Here is a 26,107-nt window from a genome sequence, read left to right as displayed (position 1 = left end):
ATGGCCTACTCCTGCACCTATTTTCTATGTTTCTATGTTTCTAACCCAAACCCTAATCACTTGGCAATTTACAATGAACAATTAACCTACTAACCGGTACGTCTTTGGACTGTGGGAGGAAACCAGAGCACCTCGAAAAAACCCACACGGTCACGGGGAGAATGTATAAACTTCTTACAGTCAGCAATGGGAATTGAACCCAGGGCTCCTGTACTGTAAAGCATTGTGCTAACCTCTATGCTACGGGCTGCCCTCAATACGTTGTATGATCGTAAATTTACTTCAAACTTTCTTTCATGCAGCTTTTTATCAATTTTTGATTGATAATCACTCCCGGGATGCACCTTGGGGTATTTACTATCTTGGATGTGCTGTTTAAGTCCACTGTTGCTGTATTTGGGAGAATTGTCTCAATTTTCTCCTATGCTTTGCTGATTAAGACAGACTTGGCATTAAAATAAGAGAATGCTGTAAACAGAATGAGAATTTTTCTTTTTCTATTCTACACCCACAAGAAGCTGGGTAGAAGGTCCCAGTGGCAGCCAAGTTAGCAGAGAGAGCAGGTTTTTGAAATGTCAGTGCAACGTTCTTTGGAAGCCAGCTCCTAGAGGCTGAGAAACAATTTGTAAACTTCACCATGCCACTGAGCTTCAAGCAGTCGAACCTGTGTTGCAATAGAAGTGCTATTTCTACACAATACAACAAACCAATGACAGAGTCATCCAGAATGGAAAATGCCCTTTGGCCCAACAGGTCCATGTTGGCCAAGATTCCCATCTAAGGCTAGTCCGAATTGACCCATATCTCTCTAAACTGTTCTTATCCATGTACCTGTCCAAGTGTCCTTTAAACTTTAAGTCTAGTCTTTTACTTAGCCACCTTGGCAGCAAGAAAGATCAGTGTAAATATTAAACTGAGAGGGCCACAATGCAACAGGCCCTGGAGGAATAATGGAGGCGAGCAAAAGTTTGACCAGGAACAACCCCTTTAACTTCCTATTCTATATTTACGCTCTATTCTTGGTTGGTGCGGCTGTAACGAAACCCAATTTCCCTCGGGATTAATAAAGTATATCTATCTATCTATCTATCTACCTATTACTGAGGGAGCAACAGCTTTGAACAGCTTGTATCAGTGCCTCATGCAGAGGTACCAAGGACAGAGAAGGGAGACACATTTAAACATATCTGGTTGTCCAGTAGAAGACCACATCCAGTTGCCCTACTGGTGGAGGAGCTACTGGTTGGTGAACAGATTATCAACAAGCAGCTTTTGTGACCATTGTAAGAGATTACATTATTCTCACAGCATTTATTGCCCTTCAGAAGGTGGCAATTAGCCATTGCAGTCAGGTTTATTATCACAGACGTGTCTCATGAAATTCGTTGTTTTGAGGCAGCAGGACCGTGCAATAACTGCAACTGTAACGAAACCCAATTTCCCTCGGGATCAATAAAGTATGTCTGTCTGTCTATCTATCTATCTATCTAAATTCTTATAAGTTACTACAAAATATATTACATACACACACACTGTAAAAGAGAGATCGTTATGAAATTTGTTATTAAAATGTTGAGTGTGTGTCCTGTAACTCCTCCTGATGGTAGTAAAGAGAAGAGGGCACGTCCCAGATGGTAAGGCCTTTTAATGATAGATGCCACCTTCTGGAGTCACCGGCTCTTAAAGATGTCCTCAGTACCGGGAAGGCCAGTGTCCATGATGGAGCTAGCTGAGACTACAACCCTGTGAAGCTTTTCCCAATCCTGTGCATTGGAGCCTCCAGATCAGACAGTGATGCAACCAGTCTGAATATTCTCCATGGTATGCCTACTGAAATTTGCTGGAGTCTTTGATAACATACCAAAGCTCCTCTAACTAATGAAGTAGAGCCACTGGTGTGCTTCCTTTGTGAAGACGCTCCCAGAGGGCTGTCAGAAAGGAAGTTCCAAGATTTAGACATAGTGACGATGAAGGAATGGTTTACATTTCCAAGTTAGGTTGAAATGCGACTTGGAGAGGAGCATATGCAAGAGGTGGTATTCTCATGCACCTGCTGCCTTTGTCCTTCTCAGTGGTGAAGCTTGTGGATTTGGGATGTGCTGCCAGATGTAGATGTCAGTCGGAAGGCCAGCATTTATTTGCCCTAATTGCCCTTGATGTGATGTTGGTGGGCTGCTATCACAAACACTAAAGTCCTGATACAGATCCCAAGTGGAGAAGTGGTGTGCCTCTTGTGAGACATTGATGTGATGTGGTATATGGTTTGGGACTCATGGCCACTGTTGCACTGCGCACCTTCCATTTGTGGAGCAGGTGATCACATCCTCCAAGGCTGCACAGACTGTTGAGTCCTTTCCAACGTCTTTGAGGGAGGTTGAAGTCAGGGAATTCTGTTGAGAAGATGGTGACAAGGTATTTGTTCCCTGCATTGGATGCATCTCTAACTCATCATTCCACCTGGACAGTGGGCCTGTGAAAGTAAAACTATCTAAAAAAAAATGGTGTTAATAGATGTAGTCAACTGCCAAACAATGTCCTCTCCTGGAATTATTTGTTCGAGGACACCATTTGGAAAGTCAGGGAAAAGTCTATATAATCTGGCCTTCAGTGTTTGAAAGTAGAGGGGCAGCTTCCATATATGTTTGCTACAGAAGCCAGTAATAGTTACTTCCACCACATATGCTTTTAAATGTTGCCGGTCCCACGTTTCATCAGACAGGCCCAGACAGGCAGCGCCTTACCTGTGGTTTGAGATAAAGATTGCACATTTCTCAGCACTCCTTATCATGATGAATGTGCTGACATACCTGCGTTTCAAATAGGAAACTCAACTTTTTTTCCCACAGTATGTTTAGCTGCAAACGCAATTCAGGAAAGTTTTCTTTTAACTTCAATTAGAAGAGAATGTTTTACAAAAGGACCTCATATGCCTTAATGTCTCCCTGTCCATTTATGCAACTTGTTATTGTATTATCAGGACAATCCAACATGCTCAGCAGCCAATGAACTATTTTCTGAACAACAATCATTGTTATTGTGCAAATACTGTAGTCCATTTAGCTTTGTGAAATGTCCAAAGGCACTTTGCAAATTGTCAAACAAAATTTGATACCCAGCTATGTAAAAATCTATTAGGACAGGTGACTAAAAGCTTAGCCAAAAAGGTAGAATTTAAGGAACATTTTAAAGGAAGAGAGAGTGGAAAAAGGGGATCAGAATCAGGTTTAATATCACTGGGAAACGTTGTGAAATTTGTTGTTTGCTGTAGCAATACAGTGCAATATACAATAATAAAAACTATACAGTACAATAAGAAATATATGTAAAAATTAAAGAGCAAAAATAAAGAGAAAAGATACTGAGGTAGTGATCATGGGCTCAGTGCCCATTCAGAAACCTAATGGCAGAGGGGAAGAAACTGTTCCTGAAATGTTGAGTGTGTGTTTTCAGGCTCCTGTACCACCTCCTTGATGGTAGCTATGAGAACAGGGATGTCCTGGGTTGCTGCCCTTTTGAGGCATCACCTTTTGATGGGGTCATCGATGCTGGGGAGGCTAGTACCCCTGATGGAATTGGCTGAGTTTACAACTTTCTGTAGCTTTTGCTGATCCTGTGCAGTGGCCCCTCCACATCACATGGTGATGCAGCCAAATTCGCGAGCGTCTTTGGTGACATACCAAATCTCCTCAAAATCCAAATGAAATATAGCTGCTGCTGCACCTTCTTTGTAATTGGATCAATATGTTAGGCTCAGGGTAGATCTTCAGAGATGTTGACACCCAGGAATTTGAAACTGCTAACCATTTCCACTGCTGATCCCTCAGTGAGGACGGGTGTCTGTTTTCTCAACTTCCCCTTCCTGAAGTCCACAGTCAACTCCTTGGTCTTACTGACATTGAGTGCAAGGCTCAACCACTCAACAGGCTGGTCTATCTCACTCCTCACCTCCTCGACAGCATCTGAAATTCTGCCAACAATAGTTGTATCATCAGCAAATTTATAGCTGTGCCTAGCCACACAGTCGTGGTTAAGCACACATTCCTGAGGTGTGCCAGTGTTGATTGTCAGTGAGGAGATGTTATTCCTGATACACACTGACTGATCTCCCAGTGAGGAAGTTAAAGATCCAGTTGCAGAGGGAGGTACAGAGGTCCAGGTTTTGGAGCTTGTTGATTAGTACTGAGGGTATGATTGTGTTGAATGCTGAACTGTAATCAATAAAAAGCAGCTTGACGAAGGTATCACTGTTATCTAGGTGGTCCAAGGCTGAGCAGAGAGCCAGTGAGATTGCAGCACGTCCAGGTCCTTAATTCTGGCCACGACCAACCTCTCAAAGCACTTCATCACAGTAGATGTGAGTGCAACTGGGTGATAGTCATAGAGAGAGCTCACCCTGCTCTTCTTGGGCACTGGCATGGTGGTCGCCCTTTTGAAGCAGGTGGGAACCTCTGACTATAGCAGTGAGAGATTGAAGATGTCCTTGAACACTGCCGCCAGTTGGTTGGCACGGGTTTTCAAAGCCCTACCGGGTATACCATCAGGGATTAAGGAGGAAACAGCAGAGCTGAAGGGCTGCAGTTGAACAATTAAACTTGAGGATCAGCAAGAGATGGAGGACCACAGAGATCTCTGTTCGGGGGTGGAGGGTGGGGGGGGTTTGGTAGGGGGAAATGCTCACTCAAGTCCCATTCCAGAAAGAGTAGAAAATCTAAACCAACTCTCCAGGGCAGCACCAAAGGAGTTTTAGCTGAAACGTTGAACTGAGACAAGTCTGCTTTCTCACGTGAGCATAAAAGATTCCACGGTGCCTTGTATTTTGAGAAGAGTGGGTAATCCTCTCCGGTGTGTGCCCTAATTAATTCTCTACTGTTACTATGAAGGAACAGCGCTGCAGTATAAAATTGCCAGTTCTTCACCATCTGTGAAGTGCTTGGGACATCCTGAGGTTGTGAAAAAGCAATGGAAATGCAGGTCTCTTTCTGGAGAACATAATGCTTTTTTAAAATGCCAAACAGATCAGAGGTGCCAAGTTCACTGTCAGGGCTGAGTGGATAAGCTGCTTTCTTTTCGGGGGGTGGAGGTGGGATGAGTGGTGTCTGTGATGATCAGAGGCTATAGACTGCACCTGGATTGCACTTATTTTATTTTTCATTTTTTATTATTTACAGATAAAACAGATCCTTCTGACCCAATGAGTGTGTCGCCCAATTGTACCCATGTGACCAATGAACCTGCTGACCAGTACGTTTTTGGATTGTGGGAGGAAACTGGGAGAGGTGGAGGAAACCCACATGTATCGGATAGAATGTAAAAACTCCTTACAGACAGCAGTGGAATTGAACCCAGGTCACTGGTAGTGTTGTACTCACCACTACACTACCATGCCACCCTGCCACATCTATTGTTGGCAGAATCTCAGATGGTGACGAGGAGGCGTACAGGAGTGAGATAGATCAGCCGGTTGAGTGGTGTCACAACCACAGCCTTGCACTCAATGTCAGTAAAGCCTGGTTTATACTTCTGCGTTAACTGGAGTCCGTAACCTACGCAAGTGACCTACGCGCGTTGTAAGCATTTATACTTGTGCATTGGTGTGTCTGCGCCGCTCTGCAATTCGCGCACGTCACGCATGCGCACTCACCTGCCTGTGCAAGGCTTCATGGTCATGGTAGTCTTTCTCGGGGTAAACAAGACGCAAGCATCTTTTTTCGTAAAAGCTAAATGTGTCCTCCATAATTTCGGAGGTCTGTAAAGTTTTGTGGAAAGCATTGCAGCCAGAGTTCCTTCCCCGCCCTTCAGCCGCCCAATGGGAAACTGTTGTAGCGTAGGAGGAAATGTGATGCTACCAAGCAGACCAATCACAGTTGTTGCGGTCTGCGTTGCCGCGACGCACGGTTACATTTTGGGAGAGGTGTGTGTCGCAGCAATGCAGGCTCTCGCGTAGGGTTCTGCGTCGGCTTTGCGTAGGGTTTGCGGTGACGCAGACCTTACGGTGACGCGTTGACACAGAAGTATAAACCAGGCTTTAGACCAAGGAATTGATTGTGGACTTCAGGAAGAGGAAGTCGAGGAACACACACTAGTCCTCATCGAGGGATCAACAGTGGAAAGGGTGAACAGTTTTAAGTTGCCGGGTATCAACATCTCTGAAGATCTATCCCAGGTCCGGCATATTGATACAATTACAAAGAACTCATGACAGTGGCTATATTTCATTAGGAGTTTGAGGAGATCTGGTATGTCACCAAAGACAGTCGCAACTTTCTACAGATGTACCATGGAGAGCATTCTAACTGGCTGCATCACCGTCTGGTATGGAGGGGCCACTGCACAGGATTGGAAAGAACTGCAGGAAGTTGTAAACTCAGCCAGATCCATCAGGGGCCACGAGCCTCCCCAGCATCCAGGACATCTTCAAAAGGCAATGCCTTAAAAAAGATGGCATCTGTCATTAAGGATCTCCATCACCCAGGACATGCCTTCTTCTCATTGCTACCATCAGGGAGGAGGTACAGGAGCCTGAAGCCACACACTCAATGATTCAGGAGCAGCTTCTTCCCCTCTGCCATCAGATTTCTGAATGGACGTTGAACCCATGTACCCCACCTCATTACTTTTTTTCTTTTTTTTGCTCCTTTTGCAGTACTTATTTAATTTAATTTTATATTTAGATTTAATTTTTTTTGTAATTTAGTTTTTATTATGTACTGCTGCCTCAGAACAACAAATTTCATGACATATGCGAATGATATTAAACCTGATCCTGATTCTCCAAACACGTCCCTCAGTGAGAATTATACCCCTAGACCAGCTTCCTTCAATTAAATTGAGGGGCAACTCTTCTGACAGTAATTCTCACTGGAAAACACAGGTGCATGCAACCAGCCTCCATTCAATTCTCAAAAACTAAAGACACTTGGTTGCCAAGCTCAGAGCTGCAAAGGCTGAGAGTCATCCGCAGGCACTGATTCTGGATTAGCAACTCAGAATTAACATTGGCAGTTTTAGAGTGGCCAATGCTGGTCAGGTAGACTCTTGGTTGTACAAACCCCATTTCCAGAGAAGTTGGGATATTTTCCAAAATGCAATAAAAACAAAAATCTGTGATATGTTAATTCACGTGAACCTTTATTTAACGGACAAAAGTACAAAGAAAAGATTTTCAACAGTTTTACTGACCAACTTAATTGTATTTTGTAAACATACACAAATTTAGAATTTAATGGCTGCAACACACTCAACAAAAGTTGGGACAGAGGCATGTTTACCATTGTGTTACATCACCTTTCCTTTTAATAACACTTTTTAATCGTTTTGGAATTGAGGATACTAATTGTAGTAGATTTGCAATTGGAAATTTTGTCCATTCTTGCTTGATAAAAGACTTCAGCTGCTCAACAGTCCGTGGTCTCCGTTGTCTGATTCTCCTCTTCATGATGGGCCATACATTTTCAATAGGAGATAGATCTGGACTGGCAGCAGGCCAGTCAAGCACACGCACTCTGTGTCTACAAAGCCACGCTGTTGTAGCCCGTGCAGAATGTGGTCTGGCATTGTCCTGCTGAAATAAACATGGACGTCCCGGGAAGAGACGTCGCCTTGATGGCAACATATGTCTCTCTAAAATCCTAATATACGCCTCAGAGTCAATGTACCTTCACATACGTGCAACTCACCCATGTCGTGGGCACTGATGCACCCCCATACCATCACAGATGCTGGCTTTTGCACCTTTCGCTGATAACAATCTGGATGGTCGTTTTCATCTTTGGTACGGAGAACTCGAAGCCCGTTTTTTCCAACAACCAGCTGAAATGTGGACTCATCTGACCACAGCACACGGTTCCACAGTCTTTCGGTCCATCTGAGATGAGCTCGGGCCCAGAGAACTCGCCGGTGTTTCTGCATAGAGTTGATGTATGGCTTCCTCCTTGCGAAATACAGTTTCAAGTTGCATTTCTGGATGCAGCGACGGACTGTGTTGAGTGACAATGGTTTTCCAAAGTACTCCCGAGCCCAGGTGGCTATAATTGTCACAGTAGCATGATGGTTTCTTAGGCAGTGCCGCCTGAGAGCTCGAAGATCACGCGCATTCAACAGTGGTTTCTGACCTTGCCCTTTACACACTGAGATGTCTCTGAATTCTCTGAATCTTTTCACAATATTATGTACTGTAGATGTTGAAAGACCTAAATTCTCTGCAATCTTGTGTTGAGAAATGTTCCTTTTGAACTGTCGAACAATTCTGTCATGAATTTTGGCACAAAGGGGTGAGCCACGACCCATCCTTGCTTGCAAAGACTGAGCCTTTGATGGACGCTACTTTTATACCCAGTCATGATACCTCACCTGCTACCAATTAGCCAGCTTAATGTGGAGTCTTCCAAACTTGTGTTACTTGAATATTCTGTGCATTTTTCAATCTTATTTTAACTCTGTCCCAACTTTTGTTGAGTGTGTTGCAGTCATCAAATTCTAAATTTGTGTATGTTTACAAAATACAATTAAGTTGGTCAGTAAAACTATTGAAAATCTTTTCTTTGTACTTTTGTCAGTTAAATAAAGACTCACGTGAATTAACATATCACAGATTTTTGTTTTTATTGCATTTTGGAAAATATCCCAACTTTTCTGGAAATGGGGTTTGTATATGTGTGCATGAGAATATGTCAGTGTACATGAATATACACATCTGTACATTGATAAGACCTAGCAGCTGAATTAGGCCATTCAGCCCATTGAGTCTGCTCCACCATTCGATCATGTGTGATTTATTTTTACCCCATTCTCTTGCCTTCTTCCCATTGTTAGAGCGTTTGCTTCACACCTACTGTCCTTGAAGAGCTATCGGCCCAGTTGCTCTTCTGCTCAGTTTTAAAATAGGGGAGTGTTTACCTGGACAAATTGGGAAAATTTATAATAAAGCAAAACCTGCAGCCCTCCCTCCACCACTCCCATCCTCACCAGTCACTTTCTCAGTCACTCACATGGATGATTATGAGGGTAGGAGGCCACTTAGCCCCTCAAGCTTGTATGCTAACCATATCCTTCAATTTCGTAAACACCATAACCTCCCCTGCCACCATCCCCAAATAAAGGACTTTATTCACACAAGTAGGAAGTCAAGCCCTGTGCCTCTCATGTCTCCTCCTGGGCCCATTTCTCCCCTGTGGATAACAGTTGGAGAGACTGGGGTGGGGGGTGGGGAAGGGGAGTCCCAGTTCAACAGAACCAATTGCTGCCCTCAGGGCAGGATGGAGAAAATAAAGTGTTCCAAAGCAACACCCGCCTAGGTTTCATGTCTTGGCAGTGTTGATATTACTCCTGCTGCCCGAATAAACTCTGGAATGGGTCACATGACCAGCTGGAAGCAGGCCTGTCCCGTGATGGGAAACACTCTTCTCGCTCATGTCAAGCTAATAAAGAGCGTCTGTGCCCTGCGTGTTTATTTGCCAGAATGGTTTCGTTTCTGTTAGAAGGTATCAGAACCACAAAATCCTCAGAAAGAGCCTATTTATAATCGGCAGCTCAGAGAAAGAAAAATATCCATTGGGGCTTGGAGAGGAGTCAACGCAGACTGTTGCCAAGGAGTAGAGCTCCAGCTACATCCGGGAAAATGACAAGAGGGTGGCAAAGTGAAGCGTTTTCGGTCAGTGTGACCGTGTGTTGCATGCAGCCTGTCGTGTGGCCATCCGGGCTATCCTGCTCACTGCCGAGGTGTGGGCTTCACAGTGGCCAATTAAAGGCGGCTATCAGCTCTTAAAGGGATCGTTCACTCGAGCAGCTGGCAACAATTTGTCAGGGAGTGCAGGGAGGACATGCAGAAGTGGCGTTCGACTGACCTCAGCTGGAGGTAGGCAGGGTTAAATCACAAATGAGCCAGGCTGTGCTCTGCACGAAAAGCCATCAGATTCCTGTGGGGGGACATGGTAGTCCTGTGGGATGGTTCCCCGAGCACAATAGCCACAGTCATTTGACAATTTGCCTCATTGCCAAAGCTTTCAATACGTATCAAGACCTTGCTTTGGCTGGTGGGCAGAAGGGTTGTCACTGTCACATCTTTCACGTGTGATTGACACTGCACATTGCTCTCTTGTTGACTGCACTAGAAAAGAGACCATACCCATCTCCTTAAAAAATGTCTTTGCCAGGAAGGTCTGGGATGAGATATAGGAATACTTGCCAATGGTATGACACCAGACTCTGGGGCTGCATGGGATGTCACTGTGTCAAATATCAACTCTTGCTGGCAAGCCATAAACATAGTGAAAGGTACCCCTTGGCTACCCAAAACTCACTGGTGATCCAAAGCAAATGTGCTGTCCTCAACCAAGTGTTACAAACACTAAAGGCAGCATGGTAGATCAGGGTTCAGTTCCGGCCACTCGTAAGGGTTTGTAAATTCTCTCTGTGATCGCATGCGTTTCCTCCAAGTGCTCTGGTTTCCTTCCACATTCCAAAGACATACGGGTTAGGATTAGTGAGTTGGGGGCATGCTATGTTGGCACCGGATGCATGGCAACTGTTGCGGGCTGCCCCTCCCCCAACACGCCCTCGGAGTGCATTGGTCGTTGATGTAAACGACGCATTTCACTGTATGCTTCCGCAAATAAAACTAATCTTGACCTTAAAACTGGCATTGCTCTGAAGTTATCCAGCACCATGCTTTACAGTGGTGTCAGCCACTGCAGTGGCTCTCCATGGGGACGAGCCACAGTTTCGGACCTTCCTGCCATTGGTCACTCACTACTTAGTGAAAATCTGTGTTAAAGCTCCATGAAATATTGGTTTTAGGTCATAAATGAGTAACTGACAACGTGCTTGTGTTAAGTTGCTTTGAATGTTCTGCATTATGAAATCAGGTGTGCTGACATCATGTCCACAAATTCAGAAAATCAAATTTGACAAAACAGACTGACAGATATGGCCTGGAAGGTAGTGTGGAACGGCGTCCCTGTGCTGTTTGTCCAACACACTTGGGACCTCAGCAATACCACAAGGTGCCCTTGAGACTCCAGGAGGAACAAGGTTCTTCACCACCTCCTCCTGTTGGAAATCCCCATCTGTGGATAGTGCGGAGAGAGATGCATTGGTATCTGCTCTGGTCCACCCTCAATAGATGAATAACACAGAACTCTGAGGGACGATCCCACTGAGACACATCAACTGATGTTGGGAGATCACCAGCAGTGAAAGAGACTCCTGAGGTCTGCTCAAAACCTCTGGTCTACTAACTGAATCAACTGTCCATGCTCCCAGGCCCAGAAGTACCCATATGATGTAAATCCTGCAAAAACGTAAGATATAGAGCAGGAACAAGTTATTCAACCTCACATCCTGCTCTGTCATTCAATAAGATCACATCTGATCTTTATCTCAACACTACTTTATTACATTAACTCCACATTGCTCAATTCTACTCTACCATTCAAAAATTGATCAGATTTCCACAATATCTAGAAATCCATCAATCTCTGTCTTCAATCAGCTCTGTGACTCAAACTCCATGGTCAGGCTGGGCAGAAAATTACAAAAATTCACTCCCCTCTGCATGAAGAAGTTGCTTCTCCTATGTGACCCCAGATACTCAAATCCTCCTGCATTAAAGACAAACACACTATTTGCCTTCCTGAATGCTGCTTGTAACTGTGGCAAAAGTACCTCAATGCTTCTCCCACTAAACTTCCTTTGCACATAACAAACACAATTTCTGTCTTTGCTTTATTTCTCTGCACACATGTATAGAAGTATTTAGCTTTGTAAAGTGCAGTTTTTAAGAGCCCTAGTCAGCAGGAGTGGGAGGGAGATACACTCCCCGGGGATGAGAAAGCTTTACAGGGCAACCTCTCTGTTGTCAGGTTGCTATAGAGATTAATGGCAGTGGTTAAAACTCTCAGAAGGTGGTTGTCATTTTCAATAAGACCTGTCTATATAGCCTCTTGCCTAGTTTCTTTCTCCTGACACTATTCTGTCATATTCACCCTCAGATCCTGCTCCATCACTGCCACTGGCTCCCTCACCTCACCCCTTGTCTCACAGACCATTGTGGCCACCCACGAAGACAAGGCAACTCGTTTCAGGCCCTCCAAAAGAAAAGGCATTTCAGCATAGTCTGAAATGAGTTGCAGAAGTGGGAATTTACATCAAAACTGCCTCCAAGCACAAATCTCCGTGTGATCAGTGGATCACCCCTTTGAATAGTCCTGCTACAGTTCCTTTCCTGTCCACCAGCGTTGCTGGGTAAATGCAGCAATGGGCAGACCACCCTCACATAAGGATCCCATGCACGGCCATCAGTTAAACATTTAAAGAGTATGGGCCATCCATGGGTTAAGAATGCCCAACTTATGGAAACCTGTACATATGAATGAGCTCCCATAATATTATCTTCAAAAGTCGGACTATGTTGACATATTGATTCCTATGAACAACAGAAGTAGTTTCCAGTCTCTCTCCACTTTGAGCAATTATTCTTCTTTGTCAGTCTTTCGATGTCATTTATTATAATACTGCTAGGCTATGGTTAGAACATCAAGTGATTGTTCTGTAGTTTTCAACTTATGGACAAATTTGACTTATGGATGTCTGTGAGAAAGGGACCCAGTCATTACTCAGGGACAGCCTGCATGGCAAATTAATTTTTGTCCATATCTGGACAGCTTTGGACCAGCCTGATGCAATCGAGTGGGAAGGACATTTTCACTGTGGAAAGTGTTTGTATGTACTATATTTTAGCCATCTACTGTAGGTGCCAACTTTATGCTTGCAGAATGGATGGATTTTCAATAGTTTCCAGGGTTTGAAGGGTCCCGATGAGCATTTTCACACAAACCTCCCTCAATTTGGGCACCACAGTAGTGTAGCGGTTAGCACTGTGCTATGAGAGCTCAGGGCGTCAGAGTTCAGAGTTCAATTCCAACATCATCGGTAAGGAGTCTGTATGTCCTCCCTATGGAATGTATGGATTTTCTCCGGGTCCTCCAGTCTCCTCCCACAGTCTAAAGGCGTACCGGCTAGTAGGTTAATTGGTCATTTTAAATTGTCCTGTGATTAGCGTAGGATTAAATCGGGGGCTGCTGGGCAGTGCAGCTCGAAGGGCCAGAAGTGCCTGTTCCACGTTATACGGTGTCTCTAAATATAACTACATAAATCTGCCCATCCTTGAGGGAAAGTGACTGAGTGGCGTGTCCAATCCTCACTGGCAAATATCCAGCTCTTGAGGCTATTAGTTGGAGATTTCTGCCTCTGAGACAAAAGAGACTGCAGATGCTGGAATCTGGATCAGCAAACAATGTGCTGGAGGAACTCAGTGGGAGGAGCCGCATCTGTGGGAGGAGAAACGGCTTCGAACCAAAACATCAACAGCTTTTTTCCTCCCACAGACCATGCTTGACCTGCTGATTTCCTTGATTTTTTCTTTGTAAATCTTGACTACTAGCCTTCTGTAGTCATTTATCTATACCTAGGTTGTGATGAGGTGACAGAAAACCATTCCTTTGTTGGGACACTAAGCATCCATACACTGTATTTCCACACAACAAAGAAGGAGGCCATTTTGTCTGTTCAAATCTGTGCTGTTTTACAGACCAATCCCATTGTCCAGTAACTTCCCTGTAACCTGTTCTCCCACATATCATCATCTCATCGATATTTTACCACTCACCTACACACTGGGGCAAGTTACAGGAGGTACTTCACCGAACAACCAGCATGGCTTTGGTGGCTGGGAGGAAACTGGAGCTGTGGCTCCTGTAGCTGTACCACTCAAAACATGGAGTTTTAGGATGTTAGGTAGGGAATAGGGCACATTGGATAGCAGCCTTGTGTTTTTCTTTCTCTGTGTCCATTGACACCAGGATTAATTGTGGGACAGCACAGTAGTTTAGCAAGCGGCTAGTGTAAAGCTTTAAAACGCTAGCGATCAAGGTTCAATTCCCACCATTGTCTGCTTTCCCCTTGACCGTGTTCGTTTCCTCTGGATGCTTCAGTTTCCTCCCATATTCCAAAGATGTACGGGTAAGCCTTGGGCATCCTATGTTGGCACCAGAAGCATCGCAACCCTTGTGGGCTGTCCCCAACACATCTTCGAACTGTGTTGGTTATTCACATAAATGACTCATTTCACTGTATGCTTTGATGTACATATGACAAATAAAGCTAATCTGTATAATCTTTAATCTATAGTACAGCGAAAGTGCCCAACCACTCCTGTGATTTCTGAGACACTGAGAGCCAAATTGGAGCCCAACTTTGCCTACCATGCCCACACCAAATTAGCCTCCTTTCTCCAAGTTTTATTAAGACTAATGACAAGATCACAAGGACTTTGCCAGCACCATTTCCTTTTGACGTGAGTTGGTGCCACCTTCCAAGCTAAATCTCCCCTTCCCTTCCAAAACAGGATCCACTGATCAGAGAGCCCTTGGCCCAAGAGGGAACTTGAAAAGGCAAAGAATCCCTCTGCATTTGACAGAACTCTAACACCAATAGCAAGTGTTATAATCTAGGAAATGCAGAAGGTCTTGTGTTGGCAGAAGTGTTTGAAGTAGGAGGTCAAAATGAGAAACAAATTCACCAACTATAAACACCACCACAGTGATTATTCTGGCAATGAAGATTTGTGAAAATTACCACGAATTCAGCAAGGTAGAAGAACGCAAGAAATAGGAGCAGGCGGAAGCCATTCAGCCCCTTGAGCCTGCATCAGCATTAAATACAATTATGGCTGGTCGTAAGTCTCAAGCGCCCATTTTCTCACCTCATCTCCATATCCCTCAATTCCCTGAGGATCCAAAATCCACTCAAACACAGCCTAGAATAACTCAATAACTGAGGACCCACAGCCTCAGGGGGAGAGAATTCTGGAAGTGCAAATCCTCGGTGAAAAAAAAACTACTATTGGTAGCAGTGCGGTGCAGCGGGTAGTGCTGCTGTCACCCAGCCCCAGTGATCTGGGTGCAATCCTGAGCTCCGGTGTGTAACTGTGGTGTTTGTATGATTTCCACATGACCACATGTTTCCTGCAGTTGCTCAGATTCCTTCCCACTTCCCAAAATCATGTAGGTTGATAGGTAATTGACAGCCTTCAGTGAGTGACAAAACTTGGGGAGAGTTGATGGGAACGTGGAGAGAATAAAATAGGATCAGTGAACATGGATACTTGAAAATCAACATGAACAAAGACCTATTTCTGTGCTGCATGCGCTCGTGGCGATGCTGTTTCTTAAGTTATGAAATACAACTTCTTTCATGTATGTGGCACCTTTACCAGATCAAAATATTTCACGGAGATTTACAAGAGCATTGTTAATGATATTTTGACACCAGAGGAGGTTAGGGCAGATAATCAAGATCTTTGTCACTGAAATAGATTTTATGGACTGTTTTAAAGAAAGGTGGGGAAGGGGTTTTAGCAGAGAATCCCAGAGTTTAGGGCTTTGGTGTCTGAAGATATGCCCCATCACTGCTGGGCGGATGAGCAAAAGGTCAGAACTAGGAAACTGATGAAAACCTCGGAAGGTTGCAAGGCTTGGAAAAGGTTCCGGGATGTAGGGAAGGGCAACTTGAAGCAAAGGTTAAGAGCCTAAACAGGAGGCACTGTCAGCCAGGGAGCCACCACATGATGCTCTGTATTTGTGAAGGTGACATTTAGAATAGGGACAGCTGGATCTTTGGAAGAATACAAGCCAACATGAAGTGCCAAGTAAGCAGCCTTTTACCCTTAGTCCTTACCTTGAGGAAGGTGAGGTTTCGATTGGCAGCAATGTTAGTGATCTCCAAGTTGCCCATCACTATTTCACAGTCAGTATACATCTTCTGTAGCTGCTGGTATTGTTGCTCCTGGCCAGAGAGGGAACTCAGCTTGTTTTCCGTGCCTGCACACACTGGACAAAACAAACAAAAATATTCAGCAAAGAGGACCTTCACCTCATCAGATAATAGAGCATCTCATGCTGTTCATTCTCTAAACAGAGGCCAGCATTGCTTATTGTTCCTCTTCCCTCACCCATCTTATCCTGCCCAAAGGCACTGGATGCTCTCAGGGCTGGCTGTACAATACTGAGTTCAACACCAATAAAAACACAAGTAAAAACATCCTAAAAATCTCTTTGGAAAAATCAATTATATGTATTTACATGAATAGCATGCCACACTGCAATAAAAACTGCCATAAAAACATAATATTTCATACATTCTGCTTTAAGAATATACTAACCTCTTTTAAAAATGCACCCAATCAATGAAAAAGCAATCAAATGAGAGATAATTAATATATTCAAATTATATTTGTTGGGGGTGAGGATTCTATGGATCAATCAAGGGATTGAAGGTAACAAAAGGAAGTGACAGTGTAGTTAGACAAAATGATCCTTCAAGTCGGCAAATCCATGGAAAATATTGGGAATGGGAAGGTGATTAAAGAGTGTCCCACAAGAATACAAATTAAGAGCAGGCCACTTGGCTCTTTAAGCCTGCAATGTTTTAAAATTATTCTCTTATTCCACTGTCCTTCAAAGATTCCAAAGTTTCATCTCACACTGATTGAATGCCCAAGGTGGTGTGGTCTTTCATTGAATTTATTATGGCTATTATTCTATTAGGGATTTATTGAGTATACCCGCAAGGAAATTAATCTCAGGGTTGTATATGGTGACATGCATGTACTTTGAAAATAAATTCACTGTCAACTTTGAAATATTCAATCAATTGAATTAAAATTCCCTCTCCATCCTGGTGAGATCCAGACTCACAAACCATCAACCACTGTCTGAATACTTAAACCACTATGCTATCATACCCTTATGGAATTAGTGATTGATGGACGAGGTTGTGTGTATGGCTCCATTACTCTCGGACTCAAACTTTGCACTGCACTGGTGCATTGGTCTTGAAGTTTGTGCTCTATATGTCGAGTGGCTGTGAAGGAAATTGGCGAACTTATGCACATGTCCCAATAGGGGATACTAAAGAATAAAGGCAGAACATAGCATGCCCAGCTCTCCTCCTCCTCCTGACACCAGACCTTTCGAGCCTATTGTTTGTCCTCCACAGCTGTGCCCACCAGCAGCATTGGGGTGGGCGCAGGGGTGGTTTCTTAAATAAATGGCTGTCCCTCATGGACTCTGCCCACATCCTTTAGCAGGCATCCCACCTCTCCTGGAACTTCCGGGAGTCTCCCGCATATTAATAGCGGCTCCTTGATGCCCGCAAATTATATACAATATCACGGAAATCAGTTTTTTTGAGAGTGAGCGCGAGAGAAAGCAAGAGAGAGCGCGCGAATGAGAGAGAGCGAGAGCAAGCAAGCGAGCGAGAGCGCTTGAGAGCGCGCGAACAACCACGAGAGAGAGAGCGCGCGCCATGGCAGAGTGTTCCAAAAAAAATAAAACACACTTCACCCCAGACTACCCTAAAGTGTACCCCTGCCTAATAGGGGTCAAAATAATGACAGTTGCTCACCGCACTGTTTGCAACAGTGACTTTTCTATTGCCCATGGTGGGTTAAGACTGTAAAAGACATGTTGAGGTGAGTTTAACAGGTGTCATTCGTTCATTAGCATAGCTAACGTTATTTAAACTGGCTGGCCAGCTGCTAAGGAGCTACTCTATTGCAGATGTCCCACCTCTCCCAGGAGTCTCCTGCAAATTGATGGTGCTACCTCCCTGAAATGAGTTTTTGCAGGGTGGGGTGTCTGCTTTAGGCTGACAGCCAGCTTTCCAAAAGCACCTAATCTGCTTTGAAAGCATTTATCACTTGCATGGAGGAAGAGTAGGAAACATCTCAATTTGTTAAGGAGCAACTGAACCACAACACAAATCTACCTGAAAAATCAGCAACTAGAATGGACCTGCCTCTTGGCAGAAAGCACCTTAACTCTCATAAAGAAACAATCAAACTATGTGTTATGCTGCATGTATGTAAAGGACCAAAATACTGACAGCCACTGGGCCTTTTTTTTTACAAATTCCCTGAAAATAATTGGAGGTAATTAAGTATCCTAGTGACTCCCAGACAAGACAGGATACAGCCAGAAGAATTAAAATTTGGAGCTGAATCTGGCCACTGGAGATGAAAAGAAAGTACCCTGATTATTCACAACTATTCAAAGCAACATTGGCAGGATGAGGAGCTGCTCTGTGAGAGGGGAACTGTATCAATTAAGTTAATTTTATGGGGTAGGAGTGTAGAGGAGTAGTCAAAAAGGGTCAGGGCAGAATGGAGAAAAGAAAAAGTTGCCACTGACAGAGAGATTGAGAATCAGAGGACAAAGCAATTGGTTGGCATAAAGTCTTGTGTACCATTTCCTGAAAGGGCAGTGGAAGCAGATTTCCTTTCAAAATGGAACTGGATAGATAATTAAAGGAGAGCAGAATGTTACGAAAGAAAGAGTTGAAAAATGAGATTGACTTGCAGTGATCCAGTGCAAACACAGTATGCAAAACAGCTTCCTCTTGTGCTCTATTTTTTGGGGAAGAAAGTGGTGATATGTGCTCAGTGGCGTCAAAGTTCTTGGCATTTGGACCATGAGCCCATGAGGCATAAAACAAAGCTGATCTCCGTTTACACCTGGACTTTGATCAGTGATTGTTGAGAGTTCAAGGTTCAGACAACAGACAGAGAGGGAAGAGAGAGGGAAGAAAAAGGGAACACACAGGGCTATGGCACACTCATGCTTTGATAAAGCACCCAAATCCAAAGCACTGCTAACAGCACTGACTTCAGCTAGTGAGAATCAGGCTTTTGAGGAAGATTGGATAAAAATTCAGTGCAATTGTTTTCTTTATTCAGCCACAGGATGTGGGTGAGGCTGCCAAGTCCAGCATTTATTGCCCATCCTTAATTGCCTATAGAACTTTGGAAGCTGAGTCATTAAGTTCTTTCAAGGCTGAGACCAATAGATTTATGACCTACAAAATAGTTAAAGGTTATGGGGAATAAGAAGAGAAGTGGAACTGAGACCTGGATCAAATCATTGATGATTATATTGAGTGGTAGAGCAGGATTAAGGTGCTGAATGGTCTAGCTTCTTTCACTAAAGAGTATACAAAATTCTGAGGTAAATAGATAGAGTAAATAGTAATTTTTTCTCCATGAAAGAAATATCTAAAGGCAGGGGTTCTCAACCTGGTTAATGGTAGGGGTTCATGGCATAGAAAAGGTTGGGAACTCCTGGTCTGAGGGATAGATTTTGCAGAGGTAGGAGATGAGAGGGGAATCTTTTTGACACACATAGGGTGGTTGGTATCTGGAACGCAGAGTCTCAAGGGGTGGTGGAGACAGAGGCTCTGACACCTAAGAAGTATTGAGCCAAGCACTTGAACCACCAAGGCATAGAGAGCAATGAACCTAAAGCAGGTATACGGAATGAATGTTCATTGGTACAATGGGTAGAGTGGACATGACAGTCTGAAGGACCAGTTTCTGTGCCATATGACTCTTTCACTCAAGGCATTAGCGAACAAATTACAGTTTTAATCACAATTTGGTATTTTCATGGTCATCTTTACTGATAAGAGTTTTTTAATTCCAGATTTTTAATTCTGGAGTTCAATGGCTCAGCTGGTATGGCGAGTTCCGAACTCATCAATCTGTATTATTCACCCAAGACTCTGGACACCTGGTCCAGGCTACTACACAACTTTCCCACTATTACAAGGAGGCTCTTGCTGGCTGTTTCACCACTCAGAGAAGCAACACAGTTGAGATAATTGGAGAAAAAAACAAGGCACAGGCCAGTGAGAATTCTCTCTTCCTGCAATGCACTAGGAACCACATTTCAGAAAAGGACCTTCAGAAGTAGTTCAGAATGTCTCATATTTGTGGAGGGCATCCAAATCCCTCTCTCAGCCCAAACACTCGATAGGGTCTGTGGAAGTACCTTCCCTGGGAATATCAACCTAATGAGTACACTGAGGTCTGCACCTTCATTTCCTGCTCAGTGGTAACAGCATGGCACCGACAGCGGGTGAGTCAGACTGCTCCACCTACACAATCACTGCACACCAATGTCTGGCAGCACTGGAAGTATCTGCTAATAAAAGGTGACGGCTCATTTCTATTCCATGATGAATGGTAAAAGTCACCAGCCTTCAGTACATAGAAGATCCTCATGCATTGAGCTAAAGCCTCTGGAAACCAGATCATAAATAAAAGTTCAAAGTAAATTTATTATCAAAGTACATATATGTCACCATATACAACCCTGAGATTCATTTTCTTACAGGCGTACTCAGTAAATCCAATAACCATAATAGAATCAATGAAAGACTGGAACAACTGGGAGGACAACCAGTGTTCAAAAGCAACAAACTGTGCAAATAGAAAATGAAAGAGAAAATAAATAAATAAATAAATAGCTACATAGATTAAAGTATCCAGAACATGAGATGAAGAGTCCTTGAAAGTAAGTCCATAGGTTGTGGGAGCAGTTCAGTGATGGGGCAAGTGAAGTTGAGCGAAGTTATCCCATCTGGTTGAGTGGTAATAACTGTTCCTGAACCTGACAGTGTGAGACCTGAGGCTCCTGTACCTTCTTCCTGATGGCAGCAGTGAGAAGAGAACATGACCTGGGAGGTGGGGGTCACTGATGATGGATGCTGCTTTCCTGCGACAACACTCTGTGGAGATGCATGTTCAATGGTGGGGAGGGCTTTACCCGTGATGGACTGGGTTGTATCCACTACTTTTTTCAGGATTTTCTGTTCAAGGGCATTGGTGTTTCCATACCAGGCTGTGATGCAGCCAGTCAATATACTTTCCACCAGACATCGATAGAAATTTGTCAAAGTTTTAGATGTCATGCTGAATCTTCACCAACTCTAAAGGAAGTAGAGGTGCTGCTATGCTTTCTTCGTAATTGCACTTATACGGTAGGCCCAGACAAGTCCTCTGAAATGAGAAATTTAAAGTTGCTAACCTTCTCCACCTCTGATCCCCCGATGAGGACTGGTTCATGGATCTCCATTTTCCTCCTCCTGAGGTCAATAATCAGCTCCTTGTTCTTGTTGACATTGAGTAAGAGGTTGTTGTTGTGGCATCAGTCAGCCAAGATTTTCAATCTCCTTCCTATATGCTGATTCATCACCACCTTTGATTCGACTAATGACAGTGGTGTCGTTAGCAAACTTAAATATTGCATTGGAATTGTGCTTAGTCATACAGTCATAAGTGTAAGCCAAGTCAAGCGGGCGCTAGACACTGGTGCACCTGTCCCGATGAGGAGATGTTGTTTCCAGTCCAAACTGACTTGGGTCTGCAAGTGAGGAAATCAAGGATCCAACTGCACAAGGAGTTATTGAGGCCAATGTCTTGAAGCTTATTGATTAGTTTTGAGGGGTTGATAGTATTGAATGCTGAACAGTAGTCAATGAGGAACATCCTGATGTATGTATTTTCGCTGTCCAGATATTCCAGGGTTGAGCGAAGAGCCAAGGAGAGGCCTCTGCTGTGGACCTGTTGCTCCAGTCCACAGCAGATGCCATCAGTTGGAAACATGTACTATATTTCCAATATTCTTCCCTTACTCTGATAAAAATAATGACTCTGTTATATTACATTTCTTCAGGACAAACTAAAAATCTGGGGGGAAATTTCTTCCAATCTTTTTTCACTGAGATTGTCTCCTCCTTTCCCAACCTGCATACTACGCACCCCCTGCAGTTAAAATGGTGTGTAACTTGCAGGAAACCTGCAGGTGGTTATGTTTCTATGCATCTAAGGCCATTCCTCATCTAGATTAATAGAGGGCATGAGTTTGGCTGGTGCTCTCAAAGCAGCCTCCACGAGAAAATACAGTGGACTTTGTAGATGGCACACATTGCAACCATGATATGCCAGTGGTGAAGGTAATGAGTGTTTAGGGTTTTGGATGGAGTACCAATCAAATTCCATGAACATCGATTTCTCTAACTTCCGGTAAATTCTACTCCTTCCTTCTCTGTTCTTCCATTACCCATTCTGGCTCCCTTATCACCTCTTCTCCTCACCTGCCCATTACCTCCCTCTGCTTCCCCTCCTCCTTCCCTTTCTCCATGGTCTACAGTCCTCTCCTGTGAGGTTCCTTCTTCTTCAGCCCTTTACACTTTCAACCTATCACCTCCAGCTTCTCACTTCATTCCCTGCTCTCCCACTTACCTTCCCCCTCACCTGGTCTCACCTATCACTTGCCTGCTTGTACTCCTCCCCCTCCCCCCACCTTTTTATTTTGGCTTTTTCCCCCTTCCTTTCCAGTCCTGATGAAGGGTCCCGACCCAAAACTCCAACTATTTATTCCTTCCGTAGATGCTGCCTGACCTGCTGAGTTCCTCCGCCATTTGGTGTGTGTTGTCCAAGACGTCCAGCATCTGCAGAATCTCTTGTGCCTTTTAGATGGTGGGAAGGCTTTGGGGTGTCAGAAGGAAATTCACTTGCTGTAGGATGTCCAGCCTCTTACCTGCTCTTGAAGCCACAGTATTGAAGTGGTCTGTCAATTGTTTCAGGCCAATGTGAACCCAGGATATTGACGGAAAGGGACTTGGCAATGATAAAGAGAATGAATTTCTGGGGGAGGTGTTTAGGCTCTTTTTTGTTGGAGATGATCCAAAACTTTTTAAGCCCCCCCCTTAGGTCACCTGCACAGAAGCTAATTGTTGCAGCCACAGCCTCAGCTCCAACCCCACCCTCAACCAATGCCAGCCAGAGGGAGATTCACTCACCACAGATAAGCAATAAAATTTTATGAATGGGTACAATACTCCCAAGAAGTTCATCCTGACGTCTTTAACCACCAAAGCTCGCGAAAAATTCTTCCTTGATGGATTTGTATCTTCCCTTCCTGCTTTTCCTTCAATAAGAGACAACTAAACTTTTTCACTAACACTATTTGTTTTAAAGTCAAGACCCTTGCAATTGTCTGGGGAACTAGGATTACAGGAAACAACAGTCGCAAGTTGAAATTCTGCCTGCAAACCACATCTGCCCAGTGCCTGTAATCTCACGTTCTTGATCTGCACAGCATTGCGTGGTGCCAGTAAACTTGGAAATGCACACTATAAAGGAGGTGTACAGTATCACCATCCAAGTTTTGGTAGCACACAGATTACAGTGGCTTCCTTTCTCCAAATTTTTACTGAGCACAGCCTCCAGGAATGATGGACACGGCCCCTGTGGTCTTCCAAAGTGGATAAGTCCTGTACTTGGCAGCTCGGGGTGGGGAAAGGAATCAAATGTTTACAAGGTCTGGTTCAGCAAGTCTTGAATATTTCCTTTGTTTCCATGGTGTTTGCAGGTCCTTCTGTCTGCTTTTCCAACTTATTTACAGTAATATCTGATGTCATTGGCACCAACTCTTAGACTGGAGAAATGGCTCTCATGACTGCAGTAGCCGGCTGTGCCAACACAAACCCTTTTTCTCCCCCTCCTTGCTCTGCAGCAAACAGCCAGGCCATACTGTACAGAGTGACAACAGCTCTGTTCATTTGAGACTACCAAGAGTCAACACTCAGACTTGGGGCCTGCACATGTAAACAGCCTGCTGAGGTCTTGCATTTCTATAGCACCTTTCACAGCAAGAACACTCAGTAATGTTTTAAAGAAATGAGCTCTTCTGAGCTGGAGTCACTGTCACAATGCTGGCAGCCAATTTGCACACAGCAAGATTCCACAAACTGCAGTCTGATACTGACTAGGCAATAGGTTTTGAGCGGCAAAGCTTAAAGGATAAATTTGCCTGACAGACCAGGCAAATCCCTCTGCTCTTCCTTGAAGAAGTGCTTTAAGAACATTCGTGTCCAACTGCGAGACAGATATGGTTCCATAGTTCCAATAGGGCAGAGTCCCTCAGCAGAATTTTTGAATGCTTAGATTTTTGTGGAGGGATTTAAGCTTACTACCTTCTGGATCAAAGGCCACAGAGCCATACAGTAACACAAAGGCCACAGAACCAGAAAATTATTTCCTCCTGTGTCCTTTTGAGTGGACTAATGTTGAACACTGCTTGTGGTCATGAATATACTTGATATGAAGAAATTTTACATTGACCGGCAGGTCAACAGTTGGAGAGAAAGAGTTAATGTCATTGCAAAACCTCACTGGATTTCAGACACACAAACTTAACTGTGGGAGTCACTGGAATAACAAACAAACTTCTCACCTCTGTCATTGGAGGTGAATCCATGGAAACATTTCAAATCCTATAGAGTGTGATGCTGGGAGCTGTTGCCCTGGCTGGAAAGTCCAATGGTGAGGAGCAATCATTTCGAACTGAGCAGGCAGACAGGTTCTCTCAGCGGGTTGTGGACGTTCATTTCCCCACAGTTGCTCTCTGCTCAAATACGTTCAAAACTGAGAACAACAGATCCGTGGGCGCTTAAATCAGGGGATAAGGAGTTTGGCTCGCAGGTTGGACAAGGAAAAGGTCCAGTTGTGATCTTTTTGAATGAGAAAGCAAGTATGAGGGACCGAAGGGCCTCTTCATGCTCTCCTTTTTAAGGTTGGAAGGGCTCGGAGGTTGGCATCGGCATTAACGTTGCTGAGATCACCCAGCACATAACAGATCAGTGACCCTCAGACTTCCCTGGTTCAAGTGACTCAGCAGTAACCATTTCAGTGCCTCCCCTGAGGAAGTTTCCAGGTCCTGGTGCAAGAATGAACCAATTAAAAGAGAAGGTACAAGCTAAAGGATTCCCACCACAACTGTCACTTCCTTCAGTGGCCATCTGACTCTCTCATGCCAAACCTCAGTCTGTTGTGTTTTAAAACAAGACTTCTCACTATATTCTTGCCTTGGCACCCTTTCACTGGTGGCCGGGCGACAAGCAAGCTTAAACCGATGAAGTGAAAACCCAACATGGCATTCTGATGCCATATTATAATAGCAGGAGCCAAAGCCAAAACTGACCCCAGATCGGCAGTATCTCAGGTTGGTGTGTACAAATAGATTCAGCCCTTCTGTGGTTCAAGCCAATGATGAAATCACTTGTACTATCTCGCTGTAAAATGCTTGATATTGACATTGGAAGGCAACATTAGGGAAAAGCGTACCAACCCCCAATTTTTGTAAATAGTCTCTCCCATGCCCACAAATCTAAAGTTTCCATTGTCAATTTATTTTCAAAAAAGCAACCCTGTTTTTTTACACGAGGCGTTTGTAATTGTTTTCATTTCCACAAGCAAATGCCCTTTGAAAGGGTTTTCATAAAGGTGTAACTGTAAGTAGCATTGGAATGCACGTTGATGTAACCCTAACAACAAGATAGATTGTTTTTCCAAGAACACTATCATGAGTTGTTTATCCAGTTTCAAACCACACTGGTTAGCAAGTCAATAAATAGTTTATCAGTGGCTAATGGTCCAAATAAACTGCGGCAGAGAAGAAGTGCAGCAACTGTTCAGGTCAGAGTTCCAGGTGGTGCAGAGCAAGTTTGCTCTTCCTTCCCTTCAGAGTCAAGTTTTACTGCCTGTGCGGCGTCTCAAAGCTCCAACTACACATGTTTGATCCTGACATCCCGTGCTGGCTGTGTTACTGTGTGGATATCCTCCGGGTGATCGAGCTTCCTCCCACGCCCCAATGACGTGCACATCGTTAGGTTGATTGGCCACTGCAGTTTGCTGTTGGTGTAGGTGAGTGGTAGGATCAGGAGGAGATTGATGGGAATGTGGAGGGAATTTTTTATAGGTGGTTCTTGATGGCACAAGTTTGGTGGGGAGAACAGCCCCTTTCCACACTTGTCTCTGTCCCTTCCTTCTCCATTGCCACCCCCTCTTGAAGAAGAACATGGCGTTTCAGATGCCTGCAGCTTTAACTGTGTTGTCATCACACGTGGGTACAGACAGGATGCCAGAACATCTCTCCCCTCAACATCTTGCCCCAGACAGTATCCCTCGTTCAAAGTATAGTACATACAAATCCTTATTATGGAAAGTCAATAAGAAAGGGACAGTGGAAGACTGGGAATGCTTGGTGAGATGCAGTGATCCCACCTAGTGTCCCAGATCCAACCCTACAACAGGAGCAGTATTTGCTGGAGAGAGCAGGAGAAGGAAATTGGGAAAGGCACATCATAAACTTAGAACAGTGGAAGGTGCTTAACTGAGTGCTATCCATCTGCGCTGTTACTGCTGCTGCTA

At 44.2% G+C, this 26,107-nt stretch overlaps 1 protein-coding gene across 1 annotated transcript in view; it reads right to left on the bottom strand.

Moving 5' to 3' along the window:
* Window positions 1-26,107, bottom strand: part of LOC134340405 (receptor tyrosine-protein kinase erbB-4-like) — a 138,693-nt gene that overhangs the window by 68,153 nt on the left and 44,433 nt on the right. The window contains exon 3 of the mRNA XM_063037587.1: window positions 15,733-15,884. Coding sequence (XP_062893657.1) covers window positions 15,733-15,884 — 152 coding nt within the window. The remainder of the gene's footprint in view (window positions 1-15,732; window positions 15,885-26,107) is intronic.

Source organism: Mobula hypostoma, chromosome X1, assembly GCF_963921235.1.
Source record: "Mobula hypostoma chromosome X1, sMobHyp1.1, whole genome shotgun sequence".
In the NCBI taxonomy this organism is placed as follows: Eukaryota; Metazoa; Chordata; class Chondrichthyes; order Myliobatiformes; family Myliobatidae; genus Mobula; species Mobula hypostoma.
This window is presented reverse-complemented; position numbering and strand designations above follow the sequence as displayed.